At 37.4% G+C, this 26,602-nt stretch overlaps 3 protein-coding genes across 4 annotated transcripts in view; 2 read left to right on the top strand and 1 right to left on the bottom strand.

The window, feature by feature from the left end:
• The first annotated feature begins 5,063 nt into the window (after positions 1 to 5,063).
• On the top strand, positions 5,064 to 6,069 carry LOC6034409 (protein stunted). Of its 2 annotated transcripts, XR_005276538.1 has the most exons (5): positions 5,064 to 5,176; positions 5,247 to 5,313; positions 5,425 to 5,555; positions 5,650 to 5,718; positions 5,988 to 6,069. XR_005276538.1 is itself a non-coding variant. In XM_001844675.2 (4 exons), exons 2-4 carry the CDS (start codon positions 5,285 to 5,287, stop codon positions 6,002 to 6,004), a joined length of 177 nt encoding a protein of 58 aa, XP_001844727.1. In that variant the 5' UTR covers positions 5,064 to 5,176; positions 5,247 to 5,284; the 3' UTR covers positions 6,005 to 6,069. The 2 variants fall into 2 exon arrangements, 1 of the variants encoding a protein (XP_001844727.1); XM_001844675.2 differs by lacking the exon at positions 5,650 to 5,718.
• Positions 6,050 to 9,145, bottom strand: LOC6034410 (diphosphomevalonate decarboxylase). Its single transcript, XM_001844676.2, is given in 6 exon segments — positions 6,050 to 6,362; positions 6,365 to 6,907; positions 6,964 to 7,095; positions 8,423 to 8,537; positions 8,610 to 8,680; positions 8,758 to 9,145. Coding segments are annotated over 6 exon segments (1,116 nt in total). The 5' UTR covers positions 8,810 to 9,145; the 3' UTR covers positions 6,050 to 6,159.
• A 10,653-nt stretch (positions 9,146 to 19,798) lies between these two features.
• The window catches only part of LOC6034412 (E3 ubiquitin-protein ligase highwire), a 63,255-nt gene continuing 56,451 nt past the window's right edge, over positions 19,799 to 26,602 (top strand). Inside the window, 12 exon segments of the mRNA XM_038258412.1 lie at positions 19,799 to 19,999; positions 20,115 to 20,160; positions 20,462 to 20,779; positions 20,834 to 21,121; positions 21,177 to 21,806; positions 21,862 to 22,725; positions 22,786 to 22,969; positions 23,026 to 23,602; positions 23,667 to 24,210; positions 24,268 to 24,404; positions 24,472 to 24,641; positions 26,066 to 26,601. Of these exon segments, the coding sequence (XP_038114340.1) occupies positions 19,929 to 19,999; positions 20,115 to 20,160; positions 20,462 to 20,779; positions 20,834 to 21,121; positions 21,177 to 21,806; positions 21,862 to 22,725; positions 22,786 to 22,969; positions 23,026 to 23,602; positions 23,667 to 24,210; positions 24,268 to 24,404; positions 24,472 to 24,641; positions 26,066 to 26,601 (4,365 nt within the window). The 5' untranslated portion in view covers positions 19,799 to 19,928.

Genomic DNA, 26,602 nt, shown 5'->3' on the forward strand with positions numbered 1-26,602 from the left:
TTTAAAATTCTAAAATTCTAAAATTTAAAATTCTAAAATTCTAAAATTCTAAAATTCTAAAATTCTAAAATTCTAAAATTCTAAAATTCTAAAATTCTAAAATTCTAAAATTCTAAAATTCTAAAATTCTAAAATTCTAAAATTTAAAATTTAAAATTCTAAAATTCTAAAATTCTAAAATTCTAAAATTTAAAATTCTAAAATTCTAAAATTCTAAAATTCTAAAATTCTAAAATTCTAAAATTCTAAAATTTAAAATTCTAAAATTCTAAAATTCTAAAATTCTAAAATTTAAAATTCTAAAATTTAAAATTCTAAAATTCTAAAATTCTAAAATTTAAAATTCTAAAATTTAAAATTTAAAATTTAAAATTCTAAAATTCTAAAATTCTAAAATTCTAAAATTCTAAAATTCTAAAATTCTAAAATTCTAAAATTCTAAAATTCTAAAATTTAAAATTTAAAATTCTAAAATTCTAAAATTCTAAAATTCTAAAATCTAAAATTCTAAAATTCTAAAATTCTAAAATTCTAAAATTCTAAAATTCTAAAATTCTAAAATTCTAAAATTCTAAAATTCTAAAATTTAAAATTTAAAATTTAAAATTCTAAAATTTAAAATTCTAAAATTCTAAAATTCTAAAATTCTAAAATTCTAAAATTTAAAATTTAAAATTCTAAAATTTAAAATTCTAAAATTCTAAAATTTAAAATTTAAAATTCTAAAATTCTAAAATTCTAAAATTTAAAATTTAAAATTCTAAAATTTAAAATTCTAAAATTTAAAATTTAAAATTCTAAAATTTAAAATTCTAAAATTCTAAAATTCTAAAATTTAAAATTCTAAAATTCTAAAATTCTAAAATTTAAAATTCTAAAATTTAAATTCTAAAATTCTAAAATTTAAAATTCTAAAATTCTAAAATTTAAAATTCTAAATTTAAAATTCTAAAATTTAAAATTCTAAAATTCTAAAATTCTAAAATTCTAAAATTTAAAATTCTAAAATTCTAAAATTCTAAAATTCTAAAATTCTAAAATTCTAAAATTCTAAAATCTAAAATTCTAAAATTTAAAATTCTAAAATTTAAAATTCTAAAATTCTAAAATTCTAAAATTTAAAATTCTAAAATTCTAAAATTCTAAAATTCTAAAATTCTAAAATTCTAAAATTCTAAAATTCTAAAATTCTAAAATTCTAAAATTTAAAATTTAAAATTCTAAAATTCTAAAATTCTAAAATTCTAAAATTCTAAAATTTAAAATTCTAAAATTCTAAAATTCTAAAATTCTAAAATTCTAAAATTCTAAAATTCTAAAATTCTAAAATTCTAAAATTCTAAAATTTAAAATTCTAAAATTTAAAATTCTAAAATTCTAAAATTTAAAATTTAAAATTCTAAAATTCTAAAATTCTAAAATTTAAAATTCTAAAATTCTAAAATTCTAAAATTCTAAAATTTAAAATTCTAAAATTCTAAAATTCTAAAATTTAAAATTCTAAAATTCTAAAATTTAAAATTCTAAAATTTAAAATTCTAAAATTCTAAAATTCTAAAATTCTAAAATTTAAAATTCTAAAATTTAAAATTCTAAAATTCTAAAATTTAAATTCTAAAATTCTAAAATTCTAAAATTCTAAAATTCTAAAATTCTAAAATTCTAAAATTCTAAAATTCTAAAATTCTAATTTAAAATTCTAAAATTCTAAAATTCTAAAATTCTAAAATTCTAAAATTCTAAAATTTAAAATTTAAAATTCTAAAATTCTAAAATTCTAAAATTCTAAAATTTAAAATTCTAAAATTCTAAAATTCTAAATTCTAAAATTCTAAAATTCTAAAATTCTAAAATTCTAAAATTCTAAAATTCTAAAATTCTAAAATTCTAAAATTCTAAAATTCTAAAATTCTAAAATTCTAAAATTCTAAAATTCTAAAATTCTAAAATTCTAAAATTCTAAAATTCTAAAATTTTAAAATTTTAAAATTCTAAGATCCTAATATTCTAAAACACTTATTTTCTGAATTTTTAAATTTGAGAGTACCTCAATACCAGAATCATTTAATTCAATTCGTGATATTTTTTTAACTCCTGTTTTTCATTAGACATTTTTTTTTAATTTTTACATTGTAATGTCCTTGAAAATTTTCAAAAGTTAATAGATCTTTTCCAATATATAATTTTAAAATTTAGGATTTTTTAGATTTTTTTTTAAAGAATTTTTAAAAGTTTAAAACATTTAAAAGAAATTAAAAACTTTAACATTTTGAAAACTAAAGAAAATTATTTTGTAAAATTTTGGAATTTTGATTAATTTTTGTATTTTGCATTTTTTTAATTTATAGAATTTTTAAAATTTTGTATTTTATTTAAAATTATCAAATATTTGAGATGTGCATTTTTTTTATTTTTAGAATTTTAAGAAACTTACAAATTTTTAAAATGCAAATAGAATTTTCGATTTTTATTTAAAATATAAATTATTTGAATTTTAGCATTTTAGAATTTACAATTTTGGAATTTTACAACTTATATTTTTTGGAATTTTTGAATTCAAAATTCCAACTCGCGCGACTTACGTTTTGGGAATTTACGAACGTTATAATGTTAGATTTTTAGTATTTATGAATTGAAGAATTTTAGTATTTAAGAATTAGGAAATTTTAGTAATTAAATTTTCGTCAATTTCAAAATTTTCACATTTAAGAATTTCAATTTTTTTTTTATGTTTGAAGACTGAGAATTTTAAATTAATAAATTCTAGAATTTAAGAATATTAACAATTTGCACAATATCAAGAAATTAAATAAATTTAGAATTTTCAATTTCATGCATTCTTAAGTTCTGGAATGCTACAATTTGAAATTAAGAATAAAAACTTTATAATTTAATTTTACAATTATCAAATCAAATCAGCGTTGAAGTTTTTTTTAAGCTTTAGTATTTTAGATTTTTTTCATTTTTCAGTTTGGAATTATTGGATTGAAAAGTTAAGAACTTGTGATGATCATCCTATTTTTAATTTCGATCGTCCAATCGCACTCCCAGCACACTTCCTCCATCGTTTCTAAAACATGACTCACCAGTTCCATTAGATATGCGAAGCAACCTCCCACGGAAAGTAAAACACCAAACACTAACCGCTTCCTCGATCGCAAACTGGTTCCTTCCCGTCCCGTCTTCCGGAATGGCCCATATTTCCCGTCCTCCTCCTCCTCCTCTTCCTCCTATACCGCCACGAAGACCGCAATCTGGAATACAAGACAATTTGATTCGGTCGCTCGCCTACTCCGGCCTGAACTTTCCGGCAGAAAAAGTAATTCAACCTAGAACACAACTTAAATACCTTTAAACTGTCCAAAATCCTCCCAAAGCCTAAAACCAACAACAACTGGTTCGACTCGGTTGCAATCAAGTCCGAACAAGATCAACTGAAGATAATTGTCAAACTGATAATCGACGTCGAATTGAAGGTAAATCGATGGAAAAAAAACAATGTCGCGCATGTCGAGTGTTTGTCGTCCTTTCGACCAATCGATATCGAAACGGTAAAATCAAAACCGTGCGACAACGCGTACGACGTGCGACATTTTTCAAACAGGGTTCCGATATAGGCCAACCTAGAGATCCTAAATAGGGAGACTGGTCGAAGTGAATTTGACGTACCCAAACAGACACGAGTTTGACGTATCCAAACGAGCATTTGCCTTTACGCCCAGCAAAACTTATCAGTGTTGCCAAGCACAAAACATACGTTGCCAGATCGATTTAGCCAGCTTAGACCAGTCTCCCTATTTAGGGTCTCTAGGCCAACCAGGACGTGGTGAATGGTAAGACCGGTTGGCAAACTTGTAAATAGATCACTGATAAAAAAGTTCCAATCTTTTCAGGCTCCGTCACCAAGGTCTGTTTCTTCCGCAGCTCGAGGTGGCAGCAATGTGTTTTACCCGGCGTATCACTCCGCCACGATGTCGTGTTCCCCGACGACGATTTTGAGTGTCGGATGACGAAGCTGGAGTGCATCATGAATGCAGGCTCCGGCCACTGTCGACGAGGAGAACACCCAGCTGATATTCGAGCTCCCGTCGAATTCAACTAGAATCAGCGCCGTGAATAGGGCACGATTACGGTGAAGCGTCACGGTGAAAACGGATCTGCGCTAAATTTCCGTCAAAATGGTCAACATTCATCCCTTGACGAGACTTTGTGATCGCGAGTGCATAGTTGAATCCCAAAGCATGTTTATGTTCGAGGATTTTTTTATGTTGAACAGTAAATATTAGTTTACAAAAATAAACAAACTTTTTATCCGAACAAAACCTAATTTTCAAAGAACTTATGAATATTACAATAGATGGCAGCACTGTTTCAATGAAACAACGCCGATCTGTTAACAGTATCCTTTTAAAGGGTACTGGGCAAGTACCCTTTTGAAGGGTTTTGCTCTCGTACCCTTTCAAAAGGGTGACGACGGGTAAAGTGTGTGAAAAAAGTGAAAAAAGGATAGAAAGTACCCTTTTAGAATAACCCTTAAAAGGGTACTTTCTATCCTGGTCTAAGCTAGCTAAATCGATCTGGCAACGTATGTTTTGAGCTTGGCAACACTGATAAGTTTTGCTGGGCGTAAAGGCAAATGCTCGTATGGATACGTCAAACTCGTGCCTGTTTGGGTACGTCAAATTCACTTCGACCAGTCTCCCTATTTAGGATCTCTAGTCCGGAATACCCGGAACATAGTCGATAAGACCAAAAATTTACGGAAGTGGAACAGATGCCTCAAGCCGAACCAAACACGCCAAAAACAAACATGGCATTTGAAGTTCTTATTTTTAAATGCAGGGCGGCGCTGGAATCGTTTGCAGCAAAGAAAGATACCCTTTTGAAAGGGTAAAGCCAGTGAGGTGAATTAAAAGGATGGTTTTCACCCTTTTAAAAGGATACAATGTACCCTTTTGCAAAGGGTAAACTTCCAATACCGTTTAAAAGGATACTTTTAACCCTTTCAACCGGTAATTTTATTTTTGAGTGTTGAGTTACTCATCATTGAATCACCCCTCGTCCGAAGTAAAATACCACCCAGCTCTATTCATTTCGCAAAACGTCATCTGTCAAACGTTCTAAATCCGTCATTCATTTGGTGCGTTCTCGAAAGCCGCAGACATTTAGATTTTTGGTGAGTAAAATCAATTTCTCTAGATTCAATACTTATTTCAAATAACTAAAATTGCTGTATTCCGTTCCAGCCTTTCCTCTAGTCGATCCGCGACAAAAGCATCCCAAAATGACTGCCTGGAGAGCTGCTGGATTGAAGTGAGTATTGAGCCTTTGCGACGTTGTTTTTCTTTCTCCTTACGTAACCCTCTCGTCGGTCGGTTACGTTCCGGCGGCCATTAATCGATTTTTTGTCCGCTTTGATTCCAGCTACATCAATTACTCCAACATTGCCGCTAATCTGCTGCGCCGGGCGCTTAAGTCCGAGCTCCGGGATCAGGCCGCCCGCCGTGATGTCACTTCCATCAAGTTTACCAAATGGGCCAACGGCAAGCCAGAAAGTAAGTTTAAGGACGAATGACGGGCCGGGTTTATATTTCTAGATTTTCAGAGTCGTTGCAAACTATTTAGTAACTTAATTTCATTTTCCTACAGATGAAAAGTAAATCTTTTCTTTAATGTGTTGTTGGAAGGTTTAGTTGGTTTGCAGTTTTACGGGGAATTGTAAGTTCCGGATGTGCTTCTCTGTTTGTGGGCACGCGCCCGATTTGACGCTGCTGTTTTCCGCAAACATATTTCGGCCATGTCCCTCGAATAATAAAATAACCATCAAAATTGTTACCAAAATGTGTGCAAAACACTAACATGAACAGTTTTTTCCAGTAGTAATTAAAACATGTACAAATATCCTGTTTGAACAGTGCATACTTAAACTTGTTTGAATTCGTTTCCTAATTTCGCTCTTTTCCCTATTTCTTTTTTTTTTTTTGCAGAGGTTGCCGCAAACTAAATCCGGATTCCTGAATTAAACTTCACTAAATAAAAGAGAGTTCAGTAATATGGAAAGGTAAACAACATTTATTTTTTAAGACAAATAATTCGAAAGAAAGCCATTGCTCCAACACCGAGAATTTTGGGAGAAAACAAAAGTAGTTTATTTGTGTATTAGGCTAATCGTTTTGGTCCTTCGCCAACCCTCGTGTTTATGATGTATTTCAACTGATTTTGTCCATTCGCACAAAACTGCTCATCCGCCGCTGGCAATTGCGAAACTTCAACTGGAATTCCCTTGATGTACTCTGGACTTCCCAACGCATCGTTGGGGAACACTTTGTTCACAGTGGCCAACACTTCCGGCACGTCTTTTCCAGCAGATAAAGGCACGCGTTGGGACCAGCGTCAAACGTGTACGCCACTCTGATGTCTTTCTTCAAATCGTTGAACCGGTGCACCAGAGTTACAATCGCGTGCGAAGTGTCGTTCATGTAAACGCACGGCGGGAACGTATCCAAGCAGACGGCGTGAAACTGGTTACTGTCCTGCATCGTGATTTTGCCAAATGTTTCAAAATCCTTCCCCTTGAGCGCCTCAACCAGCTGGGCTGTGTGCTCGGGAACGCACCTCTCCGCACGATGCTTCAGCAGTTTGGAGGTTTTCACACTGGTCGACATTCCACCCGTAGAGCTGGTCTTTTTGCGCATGTCGTTCACAACCAGAACGATGATGCGCATCTCGGGCCAAAAGTCGGCCGGCGTTAGCTGAACCGCAATCGAATCGCTCCCGTCCGGCAACTCTCCCTTGCGCCACTGCACAAAGCCCGAGTACAGACTGCGACAGGCCGAGCCGCTGCCCTGGCGCGCGATTGACGAAATCTCCTGGTCCTCGATGCCGTACAAGCAGGCCAGAGTGTACACTGGAATTGAACTATCGATTAATTCTGATCTGGAGTTCACTGTTTGACGAACTTACCGAAGCAAGCATACCCGGATGCGCTCGAGGCCAGCCCGGCGGCCGTCGGGAAGTTGTTCTCCGTGGTGACTTTGATGTTCCACTTTAGAATGTCCTTCCGGCACTTGTTGGCGGCGTCGGCCTTTTTGCGCACTGAAATCGAATGAAATAGAAAAGAGTGGCGCTGACGATAACAATTGATAAAAAATTCGTGAGAAGGTTCAAAACTGAGAAAGATCGAGTCAACAGCTGGTTAAGCAAAAAAAAGGGGCAAAGGTTAAGAAGGTAATCACTCCTGTGGAGACCCCAAGTACCTGATCTGAATCGTTAAAGGGGGGATCAGATAGGGGAAATATACCCATTTTAATCACACTAAGCCGTTCGACCAATTCTCATCACTTTTGCGGTTTTCCGCTATAAAATGAACATTTTTAGATGCATAAACAATGGAAAGTTGCTTGCTCACTTCTATTTGAGCTATTTATTACTTTGGAACAGACAAAAACACTTTATTTAAGCTGTAATTCATGATCAAAGTGCTGATAGGCCGATAATAGAAATAGGCTGAGAAATGGTATAGTTCCCCTAGCTAAAAAACGAACAACGCTTTCAAAATGGCTCGTGAGAAAAGCAACGGAGACGCAAGAGTTTATGACTCTTTCGGAGTCGGACAACGACTTTGCAGAAAATTTCAAAAAAAAAAAAGTTTGGTGAACGATTTTGATGTTTTCAACGGGTACATCTTCATTTTACGATCGGCTTTTAAACACAAAAAAAAAACTATTTCGCCTTCTCTATCATACTCTCATAATAATCAAGACAACTACCTATGCCAACCCAATTATATACGTAGTAAGGTGTTCCTTTAGTAATTTCCGGAGCAACATTTGAAAGGGGGTGGGGGGTTCGACATTACTCTTACGGCCTTTCGTCCCATCTAAACGCGTGTAATGAATGGCCCTAAGAGCAATGTCGTACCGCCCTTTTAAATGTTACTCCAGATTAATCCAAATTCATATAAATTCTAATTCTGTTTTATATGATGTAGCTTTGTTTGTGCAAATTAGGTCAGAAAAAAAATAAATTTAAACTCAGGGTTACTCTTTATTATTCCAAGAATTTAAAATTCACTTAAAATCGATTTTGGAAATTAGCTTCGTTTCCCAGATATCGCAATAAACATACAATAGTAACTTATAAAACAACAAAAATCACTTTTGACATAAACCAATTTTTCATCATCATGATCGTCCAATCTTTTGACACGTCACACAAATTCTTGGAAAACGAGGAAAATTTGTTGTCGATCCATCGTTTTGCTAACCGTTTGAAAGGTCTTTTAAAACCTACGACCTCGAGTTTCGAATCTTTGACCATTAGACTACGCGATCAAGCGTATGAGCCAAACTTCAACTCAAAATTTATCAGAAATCAATACCTAAAAACAACCGACCGTTTATGCCCAGGTTTCCCCGATTACCTTCTTCCAAGCACCGGATCAACCGTGGATTCTCGAACGATTCCTCCTTCCCGTTCAGCACAATCTTGTTCTCGGTCAGGCTATCACTGGTGGTGATGGTCGTTTTTGTGCACAACTAGAAAAGAATACATTTACATAAATTCATATTCCCTCAAATTTTCAAGCTTCTTTCAGAATTCTTCCTTACATGATCAGTTGAGAGCGTGGCACTGACGGAGTCGTTCAGTGGTAAAATCAGATCCTCATCACGTTTGCCCCCTTGGTTTCAAGCAAGAGAAAAGAGAAAGTTTTGTTAGCCCATCTTCAAAATGTATCAATTTCCCAACTATACTCACAGTACTTTATCACCGCAATGTTTACCGGTGCTATGCAGGTTACAGACAGCATCTCAATTCAGTCACTATCGTCGATTAGTAAGTATGTTACAGAAAATTACGTGGCAGGAGAAAACACCGTGGGTTCTCTTGTGCGTTGATTCCAAATTTGCTGCTGTTTTGCTGAACCACCCGTGGACGACTGACACATAAGACTGATGCTTATGCGTAATGTTTATCATTCGGAACACTCTCCTCCTTTAGCTCTCTTGTTTCTCTCGCAGCTCTTCTTCATTCATTCATCGTTGCTTTCTCTCCGATGTCATGTGCCGGTTGATTGGTGTTGGACTGTTGTAGTGTTATCAGTATGAGTCTGAGTATCAGTTTGGGGTAAAACTGGCTCAGGAAGCTCACAAAACCAATGTTATATATACCAAAAGCTGCGCAAAGATCTGTCCTACACACCATTGATGTTTGTTATAATCGCATTAGTGGCGAAAATGCCTCTAAAAGTTACATATGTGATAAAAAAAACTCGGACTCGGTGCCGACACAACCATCATTTGACGTTGTTGATGGGAGCGATTCAAATCCTCCCTTCTCGATGGTAGAGCTCTCCATAGCACCATTGACGGGCAACAACACTGCTCCTGGTCCGGACAAGATCAAGTTCAGCTTGCTGAAGAATCTTCCGGACGTCGCCAAGCAGCGTCTGTTGAATCTGTTCAACACGTTAGTGGAGCAGAACATAATTCCACACGAATGGCGACAGGTCCGGGTGGTTGCCATTCAAAGCCCGGTAAGCCGGCGTCCGACCACAACTCGTATCGTCCAATCAGCTTGCTGTCGTGTCTACGCAAGTTGCTGGAGAAGATGATCCTCGACCGCCTCGAACCATGGATGGAACGAGAGCACTTGCTGTCTGACACGCAGTATGGCTTCCGGAGAGGCAAGGGAACAAGCGACTGTCTAGCCTTGCTGGCCACAGGGATCGACATAGCCCGTGGTAAAAAACAGCAAATGGCTTTCGTCTTTCAAGACATCAAGGGTGCATTCGATTCAGTCTCCATCGATGTGTTGGGAGTAAAGCTGCGGCGGAGCGGTCTCAATCCGACGATGTGCAACTTCCTCATCAACCTGTTGTCAGAAAACACATGCACTTTGAGCAAGGTGATCTGGCAATCACCCGGATAAGTTACATGGGTTTGGCACAAGGCTCACGCCTTAGTCCATCCATGTATAACTTCTACGTCAGCGACATCGACGATTGCTTGACCGGAGACTGCACCCTTATACAGTACGCAGATAACGCAGTGGTTTCAATCGCTGCCAAGAAAGAAGTCGATCTGCTAGAACCCTTGCAAGATACCCTGAACAACTTGGCCCATAGAGCTTTATGACGTTTCGCGTACACACACTAGCGCACCATTTGATTTTGCTGGCCGGACAAAATTTAACCTCAATCTATTTCGTGTACGTACACGCAATACATGCGCACGTAGATAACTCTATTGGGCAGTTGGAAAGGGTATTGAATTCTCTCCGGAGAAGACGGAACTGGTCGTTTTTACGGGGAAGCATGAACCGCCGCAGTTCATGTACATGGGTACCATCTTCGATCAAAAGGGAACATGGGGGAAGCACATCAACTACCTGAAGCAAAAGTGCCTGCAAAGAACTAATTTTCTGCGCAGCGTCTCTGGCAACCGGTGGGGTGCTCATCCTTCGGACCTGCTTCGACTGTACAAGACAACGATACTCTCGTTGCTGGAATATGGCAATTTCTGCTTCCAAACAGCTGCGAAATCACGCTTGTTGGTTCTCCAGCGGATACAGTACCGAAGTCTTCGCATTGTCTTGGGATGCTTGCACTCAACTCACAACATGACGTCGAGGTCTCGGCGGGAGTATTGCCTCTGCGAACTCGTTACTACGAACTATCTTACCGGTTCCTGATCCGGTGTGATTACAGGAATAAACTGGTAATTGATAATTTTGAAACGTTGCTGAACTTTCACGTTGAGTCTCGGCGCATGCTTCTATATTATGACTTTATGTCATCGTGGGAGAGGAGCCCGAGCACAACGGTACATCTCACGCCTCCGTAAACATGGTGTCGATTTCTGGAAAAGTCAGGGAAAACCTGGAATTGTCAGGGAATTTTATTTGACCTGGAAAAGTCAGGGAAAGTCAGGGAATTTTTAGCTAGGTCAGGGAATTTCGATGATCTTAAAAATATTACTTCAAAATTTCATTTCTTTTTGAAAATTCGTCCTTGATGATGTATTTGAATGTCTTGCCAAACTTTGCAACATTAATAATATTTAATTTTTTATATTGGTCAGTCCGGAAGGAACGCAGAACTCCATATAAAAAATACTTAAGAAAAGGGTCACGATGAAAAGCGCGTAACTTGTTTGCAATATGTTTAGGTGTAAAAATCAAATAATTTGGATTTGATTTGGATTTCCGTTCAACTGAAAACTACAAATTACTAGCGCACACAGTTGCCCCACCATCCTCAGAGATTTGTTCTAAAATTAGTCGTTTGCTTAGTATATAGGGACCATAGAGAAAATGATACACTTTGTCAGAAAAATTGAATGATTTAAATAATCAAAAGTAAAAAAATTCGAACATTTGAAAATTTAAAAAAAAACTAAAATTTTAAAGCATTAAGATGCAAAATTTTTTAAATTTTGAAATTCTGATATTTTGGAATTGTTGATTTCTTAACTTTTTAAATTCTTATTCCAAAATTCTAAAAAAATGTAAGGCTAGAAAATTTTCCAAAATTTCACTTTAGTATTCGTTATCTAAATTTTTATTTTTCTCAAAATTTAAATGAACTAAGATTTGAAAATGATCCAAAGTAATCTAATTTTGTGTAATCTGAAATGTAAGCAAAATAGGGATGGTGAAATGGAATTAAAAATTAAAGAATTAAAGAAATAAAACAAAAAAATATGGAAAAACAGGGTTGTTACGGACTACACATAGCTCATTTTAAAACATTCTGACTCTGAATATTTAATTTCTTTAATGTTTTGAGTAATGTTTTTTTTTATCCTTATTTATTGTTCTTTTGTACTTTTTTTTTTTTTTTTTTTTTACTGTGAACAGACACGGACCACTGCGACACTTGCGTATCTATTGTAGTATGATCTGTTCTCAGGTTTTCTGTCTTGCTGCTATACACAGCCTGCCGAACGATCGTCTTCCGTAGCGCTATTGTTTGAGCGAGACAGTATTTGACGAATTATTCGAGCAGTTGCCCCCTCTCATTCCCCAGACCAATCCGCCAAATGCCATGCCACACGAGCACGAGAGACCGATCCGAGGACGTGGAGATGAGCGAGATTGAGGGGAAATCTCGTTTATTTTTAACCCATCTAGAGATCGTTACCGATCATATAGCCCAATCTTCAGCTCGAATTTTGCCTGAGAGCATGTGACCGAGTCGAAAATAGCATTTGAAGCTCTTCTTCTCTGCGTATTGTTACAGAGTTCTTCAACGCTCAGACTCAGTCGCCAACAGATCGTCCGAGAGATTGGATGGGATGGGTTTTGGGGAGGCTTGGGATTTGACAAAGACAATTCCCGCAGCAGCCGATATCCCCTCTCGACCGCCACCTACCCCTTTTGCCTCACCAGATGGGTTTCAAGCCATCGACCTTCCGCTTACAAAGCGAAACCCGTACCACTACACCACGGGAGCTCGGCTACTTGATACATTCAATTTTAATCTTGTGAATCTTAATCATATTTCAAACTTTTCCTGAAGATACAGACATTTGGATGTAACAAAAAATATCATTGAGCATGTTCCAGTGGGTGTACTGTGTTTCTATCCCAAATATGAGCTTGATTGGACGTAACAGAAGCTTCTCCGCCTGTGAATTTTAGATGGGATTCAACCAGTAAAAATGTTTTTTTTTTTTAAATTTGAACATTCTTGAAGAAAAATAAAAAAATCAAAACATTCAAAAATTACAGCTCCAACATTCAAAATTGTTTTATCCAGAAATTAAAAAAATAAATTAGGAAAAATAGTATTAAAAAACCCAAAAAAATAAATTCATATCAAAAAAGAAATTAAAAGATCCGAAATTTTCAAATCAAAAATTAATAAAATCTGAAAACAAAAATCAAAGATATCAATATTCAAAAATAAAATAAAAACAATCAAGAGAACAAAAAATATTATTTTTGAATTCTTAAATTCTTGAATTCTTAAATTCTTAAATTCTTAAATTCTTAAATTCTTAAATTCTTAAATTCTTAAATTCTTAAATTCTTAAATTCTTAAATTCTTAAATTCTTAAATTCTTAAATTCTTAAATTCTTAAATTCTTAAATTCTTAAATTCTTAAATTCTTAAATTCTTAAATTCTTAAATTCTTAAATTCTTAAATTCTTAAATTCTTAAATTCTTAAATTATTAAATTATTAAATTCTTAAATTCTTAAATTCTTAAATTCTTAAATTCTTAAATTCTTAAATTCTTAAATTCTTAAATTCTTAAATTATTAAATTATTGAATTCTTAAATTCTTAAATTCTTAAATTCAAAATTTCCTAGGTTCTTAAATTCTTTTTTGGTGTTTTTTCGGTTAGAGAAATTTTGAGAAGAAGATGTAGGAAAATTTGCTTAGATTTTTCTAAGTGACGCTTTGGTAAGATCATCGAGTATGAACTGTATTTTAAATTTAAATCCTCAAGATCGAGGTTTGTTTTTAAATATAATTATTTTTTTTTATTAAGATTTCATTGAATTTTTAGATCTAAATTTCTAAATGTTGAAATTTTTGATTTTTTTTGGCAACATGTTTCTTTTGGCTTTTTTCTCTAGTTTACCTGATCCTAGCAAAAATACATTTTCAGCGTTTCAAGATTCTGCGTTCTGAGATTACAAAATTGAATTTATTATGAAACTCTTTCGTATGTTTGTCGCAAAATTATTTTTTTTTAAATGACGCGGATTGGGTTTTGGGATGGCGCAGATTTTTTTTTTCGATTTCTCCGGAATTTGAGAATTCAAGAATTTATAAAATATGGTCTCTTCGGAAAATTTGTTTCCAGCATCCGAGATTTCATAGGGATTGTACAACTACATTTTACATATTTTCCCTAAACAACATTCAAGAGGTTACAAGGAGGAGTTCCCGTGGTCAGATCGAGCTTAAATTTGGAATCTATTCTAAAACACCCAAATATCTAAGTTTGATAAATAATGACTATTTGAAATGCTCGAGCAGGTTGTATTTTGTTTTTATTTTTATAAAATGAAAACATATGTGAATGATAGGAAGCGGCCATGGCTTAATGGTCATGGCGTTCGCTTTGTAAGCGAATGGTCCTGGGTTCAAATCCCATCTGCTCCCAACGAGAAAGTATAGGAAATATAAATCTTGAAACTCTGAACATGAACGAAAAATCAAAGTCGCTCGTGTCGGGGTTCGATCCCCCGTCCTTTGGATTGGTAAGCAAAAATGCTAACCACTAGGCCATCGCGACTTGGTGAGCTTTGACTCGAATAAGGAATACTGTTACTATCAACTATATACGCACTGGGTCCTTGTCCACTTGACAAGGGTTCGGAAGTTCTAAATAACGTTTGAATCCGATTGGTCCAAACGTTCTTCAGGGCGGGGCTTGTCGATAAAGCTGAAGTACCTCGCGCTCGGCTAGCCAGCGTAGAAATGGGTCACAGAAGCTCGGCAGAGCTAACACCTTCCAAATGCCTATGCGAGTTATTTGCATGTATAGAATGTAGATCTAAAACTACATGGAAACAACTCAATTTGTAAGAAGCGACCGCGTGGTCCCGTTTGGTTGGTTGCACACACACACACACACACACACATGAAAACATATGTGAATGATCGTCTGTAAGCTCTGGTCAAGGTAGAAACCATTTTTTTTTTTTCATTTTATATCAAACATATTTTTTTATAAAATTATTTAAGAAGATGTTTTCTTCAATATCCAGAAAACCGTTTACTTTAAATACAATCAATGTTGAAAAAGGCCTAGATCTTTTTTAAAACCGTAAACATGTACGTAAAAAGTTTACATTTAATTGTATATTTTTTTAATTTTTCAGTTTTGTTTTAATCTTTCTTAAGGTTCTACAAAATTACATATTTTGCAAGTTTTTGTCCCCAATACCTTTAGTTTTTTTTATAACAACACAATCAAAAATGGCATCGGCCTATTTCGCGTGAAAATTCCGCAAAAGGCAACAATTTTTAAATTAAACATAACTTCTTACTTTAATTCAAATTTTCAATTGTTTTTTTTTTTTTTGAAAACTTTTAACTTTAGATTTTCTTTAGGAAATGAAGTGAAACTAACTAATCGCAATTTTAAATTTGCAACAATTGTAATTATTAATGTTTCTAGAGTTTTTTTAAAGGTCTTGTAAGCTTTTGTGTTTCATATGTTTATAGGACCCATTCAAAAAAAAACTCTAGATTTTTTGATAAAGGGCAACATTTAAAATGGCATCACCAGATAAAAAAAAAAACATAGGACAATTTTATGGTTGCTCATTTTGGATGTTCGATTAGAAAAAAATGATTGACAAAATTAAAAAAAGTTTTTACGTTTTTGCAGAATCCATTAAAAAATAAAATAAAAAAGTCATTGATTTTTTTTCAATATGTTAAATTTGAAATATTCAAAAAGGAAAATGCATGAAACCATAAAAACGCTCCAAACAATATGTTAGTAAAAAATAGAAAATAAAAATAAACTGGTGGTCTGGAGAGGTCAGGGAAAAGTCAGGGAATTTTATTTTGGGATTTGGATCGACACCATGGTAAACCAGCAGCACCCTGATTGGCTTCGACACGTCCATGAAAGCCGATACTCGCGGTATCCCAAACCTTCTTCTGCGGGGAGTTGTACCGTCGATCTTCGCATCAAAGTACAACCATGTTCCTCCAAACAACAGATTCTTCACCGATGGCTCCAAGCTCGACGGCTGTGCGGGCTTCGGTGTTTATCATGAATCTTATCAGCTGTTCTTTAAGCTGAAGGACCCGAGTTCGGTTTACGTCGCAGAGTTAGCCGCAGTTTACTGCGCACTGCGAATCATCGAGACCATGCCACCTGACCACTACTTCATCTTCACCGATAGCTTTAGCTCTGTTGAGGCTATCCGGTCTCTGAAGCCGACCAGGGAGTCTGCGTTTTTCCTCACGGAAATACGCAAGACTTTAAACAACCTGGCGGCTCAGTCCTTCAGCATCACGGTGGTATGGGTCCGCGCTCATTGCTCGATTCCGGGTAATGAAAAAGCGGACTTGCTCGCCAAGAAGGGTGCTGAGAGTGGAGACATTTTTGAAAGGCAAATTAACCTACAAGAATGCTTCGGTTTTCCGAGGCAGCGTGCGCTTCTGGATTGGCAAAACCAATGGAACGAGGACACCAAGGGACGTTGGATGTATTCCATACGACCTAAGGTGCAAAGAAAAGCCTGGTTCAAGGGAATGGACTTGACGCGTGGATTCATCAGAACGATGTCCCGCCTTATGTCAAACCATTACTCTTCCAAGAGTCATCTTTACCGTATCAACATGAGAGATACGAACTTATGCGACTGTGGGCAGGGTTATCAGGACTTCGGAAGCAAAGCAAGACCGCCCCAGCAGCTGGACACCGCGTTGCGGCTGAGGACAAAAGCAAAGGCCAGCAGAGCCAACCAAGATCCCTACACAATCCCACACCTCTGTAATTACTCTTAGCTTTAAGAAAAATGTAATTACAAAAGCCGACTCGGTCCCAGTATCAAGAAGGGCACAATAAAAATAATTTATGAAAAAAAATTAATATTATGCAATCATAAAAAACAACCTAGCGTGACGTCACAGTCTCGCCACCCTCCCAACTCCCCTCCCCCCTAAAAGCGTAGGGTAGAATAGTCATCAATGAGACACGGGGAACAATGATAAAATGGCTCTCACAAGACGTAGTTTCAATCAATCAGGCTCATATTTGGGGGAAAGGTGTGTCTACTAGATACACGTCTGCTATAATTGTGGCTTTGGTTATGGATGCTCCCTTGTAAAGTTATTCATACATGTTTGATTCTGGGGTGTAAAAGTAAATTATGACTAAAAATTACATTTTCGCTCATAGGCTGCCATTAACACAAAAACTAATATTTCTCCAAATTTTTTTCGTCATTTTACAGGGCATGAGTTGGGCTACAATGTCCTTTTATTGGGTTTGACCAAAATTTAGAATATACCCAGAATCCAGGGCTGTCTCATTGTTCCCCACTCTTTTCTACCCATGGGTAACAATGAGACACTTTGGTTTTTCTTCATTAGACTTTTCAAAATCTGTGGAAATCTTTCAAAACATGAATTGGAAGTGATTTTTGGCATATTTATTGAGTTTGAACTTCATTTAACCAAAAATATAAAGTTATTTGATAAAATATATGGATTTTACAAAATTTAAATACTTTTTAGTATAACTTTTGTAAATTGAAATTTCATGTTGACAAAATTGCTTGAAAATATTCAAAGCATGCCACCTGCAATGGAACAATATAAAAGCATGATGTTTTACTAGAAAAGTATTGATTTTTGTAGAGTGTCTCATTGTTCCCCAGCTGTCTCATTGTTCCTGCCAAGTGCGTCTACAATGAGACAGTTGAATAACTCTGACTGTAGACGTCAGATCGATCTCATATTTTGGTCAATGTTAGAACACATTAAAAGAAAGATAATGCAACAAAAAGTTCTTTAAAATATGCTAATGAACAAAAAACAAAAATCGTTGAAGTTTAAAAACCAAAAGTGTCTCATTGATGACTACCCTACCCTACTTACTTTATGGATAACGCCTTACGGGTTAAATCCCATTTAAATTGTTCCTGGTACCGACAAGCCAGTTTTCAACCAAATTGGGTGAAATTTGGGCTGGAGGCTCTATTTTTAGTACTCTTTCTTTTCATTTCATTTATTTGGTGCTGAGATATGGACTACCTTTCAACAGCTGATTTGTTCTTAATGGGGAGAGAGTTTACTCTTACGAATTGGACAGAGAAGGAAAAAAATGCAAAAATAACCTTCGAAAAAGCAAATAGATGTGGGATAATTAGAGGAAAGGAGACGGTACTTATTCTAATATCAAAGCTCAAGGGGACAACCGCTGCAAATTCTGGCAATCTCCTAAACTTTTTGATCTTAGCATTTTTTTTATTTGGCCCGGGCTAATGCAGAGTTTTAGAGATCCTTACAAAAAAAAAAAACGTTATTTAATCCACCCTTAGGTGGTTGGCACCTTCCTCACATTTAAAGGGTGCTATCCAAAATGCAAAAAGTGCGTAAATAATACTTAAGTGCTTGTAACTTTTGATAGGATTGTCAGATCTTCAATGTTTTGGACGCGTTGGAAAGCTCTTTTGAATACCTATCCAACGATAGGTCGCATGAGAGATCCGGACAGCTTTTTCATCAACATATCTGAGATCCGGCCTCCAAAAGCGTATAAATAACACTTAAGCGCTTATAACTTTTGATAGATTTGTCAGATCTTCAATGTCTTGGACGCGTTGGAAAGGCCTTTTAAATACCTTTCTGAAAATGTATAGCATGACGGGTTTTCTTACAAAACCCACCCTTTTTACAATCTTCCGGACTTTTGTTAAAATCGTTTTTTTAGCATAACTTTTGAAGTACTTTACTAAACTGCATAATTTTTAATAGCGACTTATGGGACCCCAAGACAGACCGAATGACGCCAAAACGGACAAAATCGGTTCAGCCAATGTCAAGATAACCGAGTGACAATATTTTGATCAACATCCCACCACACACACAGACATTTGCTAAGAATTTGATTCTGAGTCGATAGGTATACATGAAGGTGGGTCTAGGACGTCAAATTAAGAAGTTTAATTTCCGAGTGATTTTATAGCCTTTCCTCAGTGAGGTGAGGAAGGCAAAACACATTCTAAAACAATCGCTACTATTACTAGCGAAAAAGGCGTCCAAGCCGAAGCCGCCAACATGGTAGAAGGACAAACAGACTCCGGCTGGAACCGCGTTCCTCCGCTACCTGGAGTGGTGCCGTCCGTCGAGCCGGAAGAAAAGCATCCTCGTCCCACAGGAAGAAGTCGAGAAAATAGTGGCGCCGGTGCAATCCCGAAGGAGCAACAAGGTGAACGGAAGCTGTACAGCGAGTCCGAGCTGTGGACCGTTTACCGAGAATATTGAGGCAGTGCAAGACACCCGAGGAACAGATTGATGTGAATGCACACTAGTTGACACATGGCGCGGGAAAATGATCATCTACTTCAGTAACGTTTTTTTTTCTTTTATTATTTTTGTACCATTGACCCTGGTCGCAGCACCTAAAAGGACATAATAAAAATAAGTTATGAAAAAAAAAATACTAGGGAAAGCGAAGGAGGATAGGAAAGCTTAAGTATATATATCTCATCATCTTGAACCTATGATAAACCTATGATTTGTTTTTTTTTTTTTTTTTTTCATTGAATCGTCGTTGGAATCAACCCTTGAATTTCTTTTTTTTCTAATCATATATTTTGTTAGTGTTCAGCTTGTTAGGCTGGTACAAATGTTATTGAAAGTTTTTGAAATCACATATAGCTAGAAGTAATTTTCAACAAACTTTTCATACGAAAGGGCTTTGTAGAAAATGTATTCCAGATAAGGTACAAACACACATCTTGAAACTATCTTACTATAACTTTTATTTCAGAATTAAATTTATATACTTATTTTCGCTTGAAACCAGTGCAAGAACTTGATTTGGTCCTTTTTGGTACAACAATATTTCAGTGGATTCATTTGGCCAGCAAATAATTGAAATATTAGTAAAAGCCATAACACCACGCCATATCCTTGCCAAAAAAAGGACCTGACATTCGGCCATTTTCCTGGCACTCACGAAACCACGTGCGATTTCCCCTTTTGAGATACCAACACGTGCGTTTGTTTACACTCAATCCACCAATCGGAGCGTTTGTTGTGACACCGAGCGCCAGCTGATTTTGACAGTTTGACCGGCCTTGCCAGTATTGATTTTTCCACTTCCATCGACGCAGCCCTAAACTTCACGTCGTTGTAGTTCTTCATCGTTGGAAAATTACTTAAGTGGTGTAAGTTTACGGGGTTTCGCGCTAAATGTGGAGTAAAAGTGAGCTTTAGCATGGAACTGCTCGATTCGGATAGATTTGGTGAAAGTTTCCACGATATATTCGTGCAAAACCTTGCAAACAGGTAAGCGAGCTAATGGAAGACGAAAGTCCTTTGTGATATTTCTCGAAGGAATAGTTGGAGTTAAACTAGATCAAGAATCTCGCAAATATTCTTAAATCTGTTTAATTTGTTCCAGGAAAGTGAAAGATGACAAAATAAAACGGAAAGACCATACTAATAAGGTAAATAACTTAAACACAAATTTGCGTAATATCATTGAAGTTTGCTGAAATGGCAGCCATTTTTCTTTTCGGGTAACTCGCGTCACTCACGGCACTCATTTTTGGTCACTCTTTTTAAAAAAAATAGGGGATGGAAAATAAGGGGTGGTTGAGTTCGTTGAACTGCTTCATCGATTGTTTACATTGCGTATTTTTAGCTCGACTGTTTACGATTTCTTTGCTCGATTGTTTACGTTTTCGTCTCTGATGCCGGCATTTTTTATTGATTTAGAGTAAAGCAGATATTACACGTTCTTTTCAGGATGGAGAGCTGCTATCTCCGTGGATCGAAATCACACCGAATGCATCCAAGTTCGCGGTTTACAATGCGATTCGCTCGATTGTGTTGGAGGTGGAGACGAAAAATTCAAAATTTGCTTCTACCGGAGGACCGTTGGGTAAACCAAACAAACCGTTCTGCTATCATCAAAATGGCTCCGGAAATGACAATGAACAAAACTGCTTATCGTGCAAGGAAAAGGCCAAAGATCTGAACTCGTTCAAGGAAGCGGATATTCCGGAATTTGATTTCGAAGAGAACTTTGATAACGATGAATCGGTCCCGTGCAATGTTCCCAAGGTAAAGAGAGTTGATCTTTAGTTATGAAAGTTGCTAACATTTGTATTCTTTCAGATTGTCGGCGCTGGTTTGGAGAGTTTGTTCGAAATCATATCAGAAACCCGGACTGAACATCCAAGGATTTGTACAAAGGCATTAAAATCACTGTATGATATTATTCAAGGTCAAGATCCCGAAAGTTTTCGTAATGAACCTGAAAAGCTATTCGGTTCGCTGTATGATATTTTGCTGGAGCTGGCCACTATGCATAACCAACCGCCTCCAAACATGGGTCTGCACCACAAGGACATCAATTGGTCATCAATTAGTTGCTCAACCCTTTTAGCTCTGTGCACCGTGCATGTAAGTAGTAAAGACCACGCAAAAATAATTGATTAACACTTGTTTATCGCTGCAGGGAGACACTGGCAAGATTCTGAAAGCAGTTACATCAATTTTGATGTCACCGAAGATACTTTCCGGGCAGATGATTCAGCTACCACAAAGCATAATTAAACTGCAACGTAGCGTCCAGTCTGTAGCGCTGGGAAAATTAAGCATTCCAGATTACTATACGTATGGAATCTCTCAGAATAGCTTGATAGATTATGTGAGTTGTTATGAATTTTAAGTGCTCGAAGCTAATGGAATTTTCTTTTCAGTTCAATATAAAGATTACATGTTTGTCGAGAAAGTTTTCTCACCAAACTGTATCACCTCTGATGGTAAATTTATCTACATACTGATATCAAAATCGCTGGTTAAAATAGGTTCCGGATTCAACGGAACCGTGCCCGGCTTCATATATGGAATTGCTAAAGATTTCGGTAAAGAACGTAACGAATGGATCGGGTATTGCAACAACAAACTGTTCTACAAGAAACTTTCGAAGCGTACCATGGACAGTCTACTCGTGGTAGATACCGAAACACTGCAGATAACAGGTTCAATGCAAACGCAAGCTTCTGTATCTATGAAAGATGGAAATAACTGTTTGCTGTTTTCGGACGGAGAATCCATCTGCAGTATTTGTACCACATCTGGCAGCGTAAGTCCTGTCTTATTCAGAGTTTCAATAGCTCAACACATTTGTTCTATTGCAGGATAATCTTCTTGTCAAGCAACTATATTCGAAGAACTCGTTCGCGTTCGATCTCAACTTAAAATTAGCCAAAAATGGTTTCTACACCTTAGGATATTCTTTGTTCGAAGAGGAGATTCTCAGTGAGAACCAGCTCAAGAAAATACAAAGCACAAGCAATGGATTTATTCCAACGCTTCCCAACGAGGTCAATCTCAACGGCATATCCTGCGGAAAAGAGTTTGGACTTGTCGTGGGAAGCAACGGCAAGGTGTATTACTACGGCAAAGGAAGCAGTCTTGGGTTGAAGGCCGTTGGGAAGAATCCCAGCTTGAAGCTTAACGAGATCGTCATTTCTAAAGCAACTAATTTTACCCAAGTTTTTGTCGGTCACGATGGCATTCATGCACTGCTGCTGAACGAAGATGGAACGGTTTTCTTCGCCGGAACGGCTCGCAGGGGAGAAGATGGCGAGCAGTCCAAGAATCGTCGCCAGCTGAAAGCGGTTAAGCCGAAAAAGATAAGTAAAATCGACGGATACTTTATCATGAACATCTCGTGCAACAATGGAACGTCGGCATTCGTTACCAAGGACGGAAAGCTGATCATGTTTGGGAAGGACACCAACTACTGTGACTCGTCCGGTATTGTAACCGGACTAAGCGATGCTCAGATCGTAAAGGTTGCACTCGGTAAGGCGCATTGTGTCGCTTTGGACGCCAAAGGACAGCTGTACACGTTTGGGTTGAACAACAAGGGTCAATGCGGACGGAAATTCATCAAGGATCGTAGCGAGGATACTTTTGATCCCAAACCTGCAACAAAGGCGTCATTCAAACCGATGTGCTCAATCGACGAGCACAACATTGTTGATGGCAAGTGTAGGGTGAGTTTGAAGAGTTATTCTAGATGTCGTTGATTTTAAATCACATTGAAACCATTTTAGATCTGCAACGTTTGCCGTGAATGCACCGGCTACAACACGGCATGTGTTTCCACCAAGAAAACATTCGTCAACGAGCGAGTTCCGGGAATGCCATGCTCTTGCGGTCACGGCAGTGCTGGATGCTCAAAATGTGGAAGTTGCAGCGCTTGCGTTGCTTCGCAGGAGAATGGCTCTCTTTCGATTGGTTGGTTTAATTAAGCATCACCTTTGAAGCATTTATTGTCATTATTGTGTTTCTAGAAAACAACTCTGAAGCTCAAACAATCCTTGAAAAGGCCAAAGAGGCGCTTCACAAAAAGTACGACAACTTGCGGCACGCGGATGAGGCGAACCAGTTTTCCGATCCGGACACGCCCCGTGTGGTGCCGGTTCCTCCGCAGCGGGTAGAACTACCCACAAAGAGTCCCATCGTGCAGATCAGCTGTGGGCTTCACCATACCGTCGTGCTAACGCTCTCCGGTGAGGTGTTCACCTTCGGCAGTAATCAGTACGGTCAGCTTGGAACCGGCGACCTGCAGCCAATTTCCGGAGCACATTTGGTAAAGATCCCGCACATGGTCAGCCAGGTCGCTGCCGGAAGCAATCACACCGTAATTTTGACGACTAAGGGCATCGTTTACACTTTTGGAAACTATCAAAAAGGTCAGTTGGGCAGACTTCCGGGTGAAACTAACCTTGTGGCGGGACAGGAACCGTATGGTATATCGTCCAACAATATGGCAAATCGGATGGATCAATCGAATGATAAGGGAAACGTCGCAGATATCCTGATGCAGCGGCAAAAATTCCTGTGGAATTGTTCTCCTGGAGCCGTGACGTAAGTCGACCAAGACGCTGTGGTTTGAATTGATCCTTATACTTTTTTTTATTTCTGTTTCCAGCGGTATCGGCCCCTCCACGGGCAAGAAGGCATCGTGGATCGGGGCCAGCGGCGACCAGACGTTCGTTAAGGTCGACGAATCGCTCGTGAACGCGTCGATGCTGTCCAAGTTCAGCGTGGTGGCAGATAAAAACACCATCCTTTTGATCCCGAATAGCAACTATCAGCTCAACTGCATCGCCATCAATCGGCGCAATGGAAACTGCAAAGCTCACAACGAGAACCAGTTTGACTTCAAAACCATCGTCAACAGGGTCGACGAGGGGGGTTTGAACGCCGCCCGAAAACGTCCGAAAGTACAGCAGCCGGCGCAGCTTCCTGGTGCGGAAGCGTTGCTGGAGAACCAGCCAGAGGCGTTGGCTTTGTCGGAGATGGATATTGGTTATGAATCCAAGTATGGCGCGGCGGATACTAGTAAGCATCCCACCGTTAGCTTGGCGTTTGCCGTTGATCCGTGCTTCAATATTTTGTGGGGTTTTGATAGCGTGTCCAAAACAATGATGTTCTTCAATGTGATTGCGTCGGAAATTTCACCAAGCGCAGAGGTATTGTATTGATTTCAAACTTGACAGAACTTTTCAAGACATGTTTTATTCTTCCAGCACGCAAAGGATTTGGTCGCCCTGCTGACGCCGGAAATTGCATTACCGATTCATGAAGACGCTGAAGTCACCCGGTACCAAGCATCGCTGAACATTTTAGCAACGCTGGATATTTTGACGACCAACCAGAAAATGCTGTAAGTTTTTGCCACTACAATAGGTATGTCGTCTGAGACAATACTAATTTTACGTTTAACGTTTCAGCAAAACCTGCTTCCTGCCCTCGGACGTGAATCTCAAAGTGAACCTGGACGGCAAGGACAACTGCGAGTACAACACCGTGTGTCGTTTCGAGAACTTTGGTGGAGGATGGGGCTACTCGAGCTACAGCGTTGAGGCCGTACGCTTCATGTGCGATGCTGACGTTATCATTGGTGAGATTCGGATTTAATTAGCGATGCTCGGAGGCTCAGCCTTTGTCGGTAAATTTTTAACAGTATCGAATGGAATTGCATTAGAATTACCAAATCAACTGAGTTGGTGATAGAGCACCATTTGACGAGTGATTGTTTACGTTTGCGTGCTATCCAGATTTTTAAGCGAATGCTATGGCACACTTTTTTGTAATGTTGGTACCAATGCGTGATTTTGACATTTCGGGCGTGCACCAATCGTAACGCCATCTTCGCTTACAAATCTGGATTTAATTCAAATGTATAACGAACATTCGAAACTCGAGCAAAACTCAGAAAACTGAAACCGGTCTGTATTGTTCTCCACAAGCAGCACACTCAGTTAACGTCAAACCAGTACAAATTTGATGTCGGATTTTTTCAGAAAGAGATGGACATTATGGGTTGTTGTTTTAGTTCAGTTTCCCTAAGTCACAGAAAAAAATATTTCTGTAAATTTACATTATTTATAATGTACCAAAAAGTATCATGATAAATGATGTATATTTACATTAGGTTCATTGGAAATTTACATTAGATTCATTGGAAATTTACATTAGTTTTGAAAATTTACATTCGTTTTGGAATTTACATTTGTTTTGAAATTTACATTAGTTCAAATCAACTAATTCTGATTGGCCAATGGGAATGAGAAGCTCGACTTGGACTGCAGTAGAAAAAGGGTGTGGCCTATGTTCTATTTTAAAATGAGTGAAGCGGGCAGCAAAAGGAAATTATGATTTTAAAAAGTTGTTTCACAGGTAGAGGACGCTTTCTCGTCGACGGCCAAGTGGAATAACGCTGGACTGGAATCGAACGGACGACGGGTAGGATGTTCGGTGTTACTGCTGCTACCCGCTGCCGACTGAGCCATCTTCGCATTTTATAAACGAGTGGCTAAAGCATCAACTTGTTCAGGTCGAGGCTCAGGCAGTGGGCCAACGAAGTATGAGAGCGATAGAAAGCGAACCAAATATTACTATTTTTAGTTCGGGTAGTTTTGAAGTCAACGTTTGGCAGAAATACATTGGATATATGATTTACATTAAATAGGAATTTACAGGAAGCCGAACACGGGTAGAAATTCATCAGATTTGAGTTTCCATGCTTAACGTTTCCATTAGATTCATGATTTACATTAGATTTAGATTTACATTGGAGTAATTTCCATGACTTTTTACTCTTTACATTATATTTCAACATTACATTGAGTGAGTTTACATAAGAAACAGTCATTACGTGCTGTGTAAATTTACATATTTTTTTCTGTGATAGTCTAACCTTAACAGGGAAACTGGACAGAAATGGTTGGAAACAATGTCGGAGTCAGCATCGAAAAATCTTGACTAGACTTAGTCAGATTCTTTCAATGGTTACATATTTAGCACCAACTGTTTTTTTTTCAGCCGGTTTCGGTATGTACGGAGGTCGTGGAGAGTACACGTGCAAGCTAAAGCTGTTTGATCTGGGTTATGATGGTGGAACCAACGAAAAGGATGGCGTTCTGATATCCGAAGTCGAAGAAGTGCCCTTTGAGTGTCCTTCAAAGTGTAAATTCAACATCACTCTACCAAGTCCGGTGACAATCAGCGCAGAACGGTGGTACCTGGTTCTGGCCAAGATCTCCGGCCCATCGTCCGACTGTGGCTCGTCGGGGCAGTCTTCGGTCACGACGTCCGACAATGTCACGTTCCACTTCAAGACGTCGAAGAAGGCGAACAACGGCACGAACGTCAGCTCGGGACAGATTCCGTCCATTTTGTACCGGGTCATATCGCAAAACAGCAAGGCCGTGTTTCCGACGGTTTCGAGCGAGCCCGTTTGCAAGCTGACGAAAAAGTTTGCCAACACGCTCACGAAAGATTGCTTCGAGAGCTTGGTCATGCTGCTGAACTGGTCGTGGAGTTCGTTCAAAATATCGACCACCGATCTGCTGGAGACTG

This window comes from Culex quinquefasciatus, chromosome 1 (genome assembly GCF_015732765.1).
Source record: "Culex quinquefasciatus strain JHB chromosome 1, VPISU_Cqui_1.0_pri_paternal, whole genome shotgun sequence".
NCBI lineage: Eukaryota > Metazoa > Arthropoda > Insecta > Diptera > Culicidae > Culex > Culex quinquefasciatus.